At 44.6% G+C, this 7358-nt stretch overlaps 1 protein-coding gene across 1 annotated transcript in view; it reads left to right on the plus strand.

The window, feature by feature from the left end:
* LOC100472647 (cytochrome P450 3A12-like) overlaps positions 1-7358 on the plus strand; it is a 47290-nt gene that overhangs the window by 20743 nt on the left and 19189 nt on the right. The window contains 2 exon segments of the mRNA XM_034669529.1: positions 5968-6081; positions 6373-6540. Of these exon segments, the coding sequence (XP_034525420.1) occupies positions 5968-6081; positions 6373-6540 (282 nt within the window).

The raw sequence follows: 7358 nt of genomic DNA on the forward strand, positions 1-7358 counted from the left end.
GATGCAGGAAGATACATCTGGATCTCTACAAATGAACATCTCCAGTGCTGAGTATTGAGGTACGAAGCGGGGAGCCGTGAAACTGCGCACAGATATAGAAAGATAAATGGAAGGGGGAGGGAGCCGCCGCATTTGGGCACTGGGAAGCGGTAGCCACCTGCATGGGGGAGCCAGCGGACTCACATACAGCACCGCGAGAAAATAGACTGTNGGGGAGCCGTGAAACTGCGCACAGATATAGAAAGATAAATGGAAGGGGGAGGGAGCCGCCGCATTTGGGCACCGGGAAGCGGTAGCCACCTGCATGGGGGAGCCAGCGGACTCACATACAGCACCGCGAGAAAACAGACTGTGACCATGAGTCGGGAGTGTGCGCCACCAGACTTCTCACGGAACTCTGGTGTGCTCACTGGATCCAGACTGAGACCGGGAGCTCCGGGAGCGCGTGGGGGCGGCTGGCTGGCTGGCGGCTGGTGGCTGGCGGTGTTAGAAACACAAAGGACAGAGACATGCTGGCCCTGGAAGTGAGGGCTGGGACGCCGGGTGTGGGGCGCACAACCCGGGATGCTGCAGGGTTGAGCAGCACCAACAGAAACAGAGTTAAAGTGGCCAGATCATCAGTGGAGAATGGCCTGCGATCCCCTCTGTTCTGTGACAGAGGCTGAGCTTCGGCCACTGCTGCTCTGTCTCAGAAAAGNCAGTGGAGAATGGCCTGCGATCCCCTCTGTTCTGTGACAGAGGCTGAGCTTCGGCCACTGCTGCTCTGTCTCTCAGAAAAAGCATAGCAAACCGCCAGGGAAAGCCTCCAGAGAACAAAAGCCTGGAAATACCGGCTCACAGTGTGCCCACCGCCATCCCCCCTCACAGGGGACACGGAGACCCTACCCAAACAGGGTTGCCTGAGTATCGGAGCGGCAGGCCCCTCCCCCAGAAGGCAGGCTGAAAAATCAAGAAGCCCACATCCCTAAGATCCCTATAAAACAAAGGCGCACGGCCTGGGTCCTGGTCAATAATTTGGGCTCTGGACAACCCTGCAACCTCTCCTCATCAGAATGACGAGAAGGAGAAATCCACCCCTAGCAAAGAAAGACAATGAGTCTGTGGCCTCTGCCACAGAACCAATGGATATGGATGTAACCAAATTATCAGAAATGGGGTGCCTGGGTGGCACAGCGGTTAAGCGTCTGCCTTCGGCTCAGGGCGTGATCCCGGCGTTATGGGATTGAGTCCCACATCGGCTCCTCTGCTGTGAGCCTGCTTCTTCCTCTCCCACTCCCCCTACTTGTGTTCCCTCTCTCGCTGGCTGTCTCTCTGTCACATAAATACACAAAAAACCTAAAAAAAAAAAAAAGAATTATAATCATCATGCAGTATATTCAGTCTCCAGAACTTTTTCATCTCATTACTGAAAGTTTGTACCATTTGATTTCTGGCTGCCATTTGCCCCTGATAACTACCATTCTACTATCTTTTTTTTACTGAACTTGACTTAGTTTTTCTAGATTCCACTTATAATTGAGATCATGCAAATCCTGTCCTTCTGTGTCTGGCTTAGTGTCTTCAGCACGCTGTCCATGTTGTCCAGGCTCATCCATGCTTGGAAATGGCAGGATTTCCTTCCGTTTTAAGGCTAAGTAATATTTCATTTTCTTTATCCATTCATCTTTTCCTTTACATTTAAAGTAATTATTGATAAGGATTTATCATTGTCATTTTGTTAGTCCAGGTGTTTCATAGATCAGTTGTTCCTCCTGCACATCTCTCTCTGTAACTTCATGGTTTATTTGTTCTTTTACAGTGGTCTGCTTTGATTTTTTTTTCTCTTTATCTTTTCTGTATCTACTTTACATTTTTGCTCTGCAGTTGCCAGGAGGCTTACATAAAATATCTTCTAGATATAGCAGTCTGTTTTAAGCCGATAAGAACTTAACTTTGTTTACATCCAAACTCAATGCTTTTATTCCTCCTCACCAATTTTATGTTTTTGATGTCACAATTTACATATTTGTATATCGTGTGTTTAACAAATTATTTTAGTTGTAGTTTTTAAGATTATTTGTGTTTTAAGCTTTTAGTAGTGTTATAAGTAATTTGTACATCGCCAGTACAATGTCACTGTGTTCTGAATTTATACATTTATATTGACCAGTGTGATTTCATGTTACTAGTAACTGCCCTTTTCGTTTTTCAGCTTGAAGGACTCCCTTTAGTATTTCTTGTAAGGCAGACTTAGTGGTAATGAATTCTGTCCACTTTTGTTTGTCTGGAAATGTCTTTATCTCTCTCTCATTTCTGAAAGTCTTGTTTTTCTGGGTAAGGTATTTACTTGGTATTTTTTCCCCCAGCACTTCAAATAAGTCACCCACTCTTCTGCCTTTCATGATTTTTGCTGAGGAATCCACTGATAGCCCCAAGGTGTTCCCTTGTATCTAATGAGCTCCTTTTCTCTTGCTGCTTTCAAGACTTTTTCTTTGGGTTTAATTTTTGACAGTTTTATTATAATGTCTCTTGGAGAAGTCTTTTTCAGATTCAATCTTATTGATTGACGGTCCCAAGATTTCCATACATTTCTCTAGGTTTGGGAACTTTTCAGCCATCGTTTGTCTTCACCTACTGGGACTCCCATAATATGAATATCATTTCACTTGATGGTGTCCTGTAAAGGCCTGTAGGCTTTTTTCCCCAGTCTGACTGTATCCTACTCTGACTGGATAATTTAAATAATCCAGGAGGGCATGGTTGGTTCAGGCAGTTGGGGGCCACAACTTCAGCAACTGCATGATCCTTGGCAGCAAGAGCAGTGGAGGGTTCTTTGTGGCTGCGGTGCCTGTTGGGGTCTTCAGCAGCACCACCAGATCCAGCACCAGGAGACTGGGGAAGGAGAATGGTGGCAAGAGTTGGTGCTATGCACACACTTCTCTGTGGAGGCTGAGAGCAGGCTCATGCCCAAAACAGAGCTCGTGCCAGTGGTGGGGACTGTGCCAACTGTGGGCACACAGGTAGCTTTGAGTGCCCNGGTGCTATGCACACACTTCTCTGTGGAGGCTGAGAGCAGGCTCATGCCCAAAACAGAGCTCTTTCCAGTGGTGGGGACTGTGCCAACTGTGGGCACACAGGTAGCTTTGAGTGCCTGGGCTATCTGTGTGCACTCGCGTGGCTTCAGGGCTAGCCAGTAGTGCATGCACAGCAGTGGGGGCTCATGAGTGGAGTTCAGGCTGGCAGTGTGAAGGTGTACAGCTTCGGGGTTTAGTTGTGGTCTCATGTTGCAGTGCAGTGCAGTGACAGGAGCCAGGCCTGGCCTCAGGCACCTGAAAGCTGCTGGGGCCTGGGCTGGTGTTGTCCATATGCTCAGTTACAGAGGCCAAGACTGACTCATGGTGTAGATTCTGGGGCTCACCGTGATGGCAGTGGTGCTGGCTGAGGCAACTCCAGTGAGTGCAGATGAGCCACAGCAGGACTTACACAGCTGGAGTCTGCAAATGTGAAAACCTCTGGGACGATCAGCAGCAAACTCTTAGAGGGTGCACAGTGCTGGGCTGGCTGTGGGTTCCTCTGCAGCAAAGCCTGCTCGAGACTTCTGCAGAGCAGGACACAGAGAAACATGGTCACTCATGTCACATTGCTGTTACTGGTAGTCCTGCCCTTCTTTGTTCCTGGCTGTGTCTAGATGTGTCAGCCAGGCCAGTCTGTGGGAGGTTTGAAACCAAAACAGGTCATTTGTGCCATGTCCCGAAGGGCTGAGGCTAATGGTTGCTCACCCTTTTGCTGTTCCCCAGGAAGGGGACCTATCTCAGGTCAGGGAGTGTCCTCATGGTGCTGAGCAGTGCTGACCTGGGCCATGGGGTGATGCAGGCAAAATGAAGCTCTTCTCCTTACTTTTCTTGTACAGTTATTCTCAAGAGTTTTGCTCCACTGTGCTGTTGAAGCTTCTTAAATGGACTTCTAAGAATTTGGGCCTATTTTTGTTTGTGGATAGCTTTCTTTCTTTTCTTTTTTTTTTTTAAAGATTTTATCTATTTATTCATTCAACAGAGATAGAGACAGCCAGCAAGAGAGGGAACACAAGCAGGGGGAGTGGGAGAGGAAGAAGCAGGCTCATAGCGGAAGAGCCTGATGTGGGGCTCGATCCCACAATGCCGGGATCACGCCCTGAGCCGAAGGCAGACGCCCAACCGCTGTGCCACCCAGGCACCCCTGTGGATAGCTTTCTAATTGTTGTTGTTTGTGGGATGAGAGAGACTGGAGTGTCTGTTCCATCATCTTCGCAATATAACATCAGTCTTTCCTCACTGAAGTGATGTTAGCTGTGGGGTTTTTAGATGCTCGTTATTAAGTTGAGAAACTTTCCCTTTCTTCCTAGTTTGTGAGTTTTTATCATGAAATGGTGTTGCAGGTATCCGTTGTATTTTTTATTTTTATTTTATTTTAATTTAAAAATTTAAAATTTATATCAATTTAATTAATATATAGTGTATTATTAGGTTCAGAGGTAGAGTTCAGTGATTCATCAGTTACATACAACAGCCAGTGCTCGTTACTTCATTACTTAATGCCCATCATACAGTTACCCCATTCCTCCAGCCACCTCCCCATCAGCAACTTTCAGTTTGTTTTCTATAGTTTAGAGTGTCTTATGGTTTGCCTCCCTCTCTGTTTTTATCTTACTTTATTTTTCCTTCCCTTGTCCTATGTCCATCTGTTTTGTTTCTTAAATTCCACATATGAGTGAAATCATATGATAATTGACTCTCTCTGATTAACTTATTTTGCATAGCATAATACCCTCCAGTTCCATCCATGTTGTTGCAAATGGCAAGATAGCATTCTTTTTGATGACCAAGTAATATTCCATTATACACACACACACACACACACACACACACACACACACACACATCTTCATCCCATTATACACACACACACACACACACACACACACACACACACGCACCACATCTTCATTATCCATTCCACTGTCAATGGACCAGATGTGTGTCTGGGGTCTTTCAGTGTTTTGGCAATTGTGGACATTGCTGCTATAAACATTGGGGTGCCTGTGTCCCTTCAACTCACTATGTTTGTATCCTTCTGATAAATACCTAGTAGTCCAATTGCAGGGTTGTAGGATGGCTCTATTTTTAAGTTTTTGAGAAATCTTCATACTGTTTTCCAGAGTGGCTGCACCAGTTTGCATTTCCACCAACAGTGTAAGAGGGTTCTCTTTCTCCATATCCTTGCCAACATTTGTTGTTCCCTGAGTTGTTAACTTTAGCCATGTAGATGTCCATTTTAAAACAAAATACAGTTTTGAAAAATGGAAGAAATATTCAAATTGGTTGGCTTGCTAGGCCAGTCCCAAGATGAGAAACAGAATTATTTCTCTCTTTTTCCTTAATTCCTTTGGGGAACATAAAGGGGGAAGAGATTTCCATGGTATTGCACCATTTCTTCACAAGGGCAAATAGATTCCTAATCTTTTTAGTGTTAATTACAATTTTTTTTTAAAATCACCATATCATGACATCCACTTTTTGAGTTTCTCATGCTATGAATATATGTACAGGCAGAACTGGTGTGAGGCAACATACAGTTTGCCGGGCTATCTGGCTGCCTTCCATCAATCCAATTCTACTCTGCACAGCTGAAGAGAATGTACTAAGTGTTAATCCTGTGTATTCCTCAGGAGGAGTAGTTTCCCTGCAAAATTTTCCCATACTACATTTACATTGAAAAGGAGATGGAATATAAAGGCTGGAAAGCACATCGGGTGTCTGGATGTGTCCTGAGCTTTGTAGGAAGCTAGGCAGTTGGTATAAGTATCTGTTGATCACCTACCATAGGGCCTACTACTAAGTTGATAATCACTAAATATTTGTTGAATAATTTCTGCCTGTTTAACAAATTTTCCACAATCTTTGAGACCTCCAAAACTTACATAGGGCAAATTGTGTTTTTCTTTGACTCTAGTCTTTTGGTCCAACGGGATTTATGAAAAGTGCAATCTCTTTGTCTGAGGATGAAGAATGGAAGAGAATACGAACATTGCTATCTCCAACCTTCACTAGCGGAAAGCTCAAGGAGGTAAGAAAATAAGAGTTTCAATTAGAAAGTTAAGGAATACATCTGGGGGCTGGTAGGAAATAAGATCATAGTCCATCTCTAAGGGGTAGTCTGCTGAATTCAGGCTTCCTAAAAATGATCTTTTCATGTCCTACAAGAGACACGATAAGATTTGTTATTACAAATCATTGTTCCATGCTCGTGAAAGCCACATCATTCNTATTACAAATCATTGTTCCATGCTTGTGAAAGCCACATCATTTTAGGACTTGATTCTCAGATTTAACTTCAGGTGGTGTATTTTGTGTGTAGATGTTCCCCATCGTTGGCCAGTATGGAGATGTGTTGGTGAGGAACCTGAGGAAGGAGGCAGAGAAAGGCAAGCACGTCATGTTGAAAGAGTAAGTAGGAGCGGGGCTGCTGGGATTCCTGCTCTGTCACAACACTTTGCAGCTGCTGCCACAGAGCCAAATTCCCACTGTTGAGTTACTCCAGCGAAGCAGCTGAAGTAGGCATGTGGTGTTACAACTCCAGTGGGACAGCCAAGAAGAGGTAGCTCGCCTGATAAGGCAGGGCAGTCAGGAGAGAAAGGGTGTTGTTTGTGTACATGAGGCAGGATTACTTTATCTGCTTAATTGTCACCTTGGATATTCTGGAAGACAAAAATACATGCTTGAAAAAAAGAAACACGATTGTACCAAATCTTTGAGTGCTGAGGGTATGCAATGATGGGAGGGGAAGGCACTTGGTACATATTGGTGGGCATGGGTGGGGCAGGAACACTAACTTGTGGAACTTGGCACAACTTAAGCCCTTTCCTGATTTTGTTGAGAATATTAGAAAAATACTAAATATTAACTTTTATTGTACTTGCCCTTCTTTCAAAATCAAAAAAAGAGAAGGCCCTGGTCGTGGGATGGCAGGGTGACTCTCTCTCACTTTCTCTATTTTTTTTTCCTTGCCTAACTTGGGATATATTTTAATTATACTAGTTGAACAGATGTACATCGGGGACTGTCCTAGGAAAACTACTGGCATATAATCACTTAGCTATGGCATCCCCTAAATCAGTTTTGGTGTGATTTAATATATATTTTTAAACTAGGAACATTCTTAGTTCTTACATTTTCCAGAAATGAGTGAGTCCTCAGGGCAATCTCAGATCGCTGGAGATGAGATAGAGTGGGTCTTTCAGAAGACTTAGCAGCGGTGTAGAGAAGGGATGGTGTTCCCGGCAGCACAGAACAGGGTGTTGGTGTTCTGTCATGTGTTGAAGAGGAATCAGCTCCGAGCATAGA

Source organism: Ailuropoda melanoleuca, chromosome 10 (genome assembly GCF_002007445.2).
Source record: "Ailuropoda melanoleuca isolate Jingjing chromosome 10, ASM200744v2, whole genome shotgun sequence".
Lineage (NCBI taxonomy): Eukaryota > Metazoa > Chordata > Mammalia > Carnivora > Ursidae > Ailuropoda > Ailuropoda melanoleuca.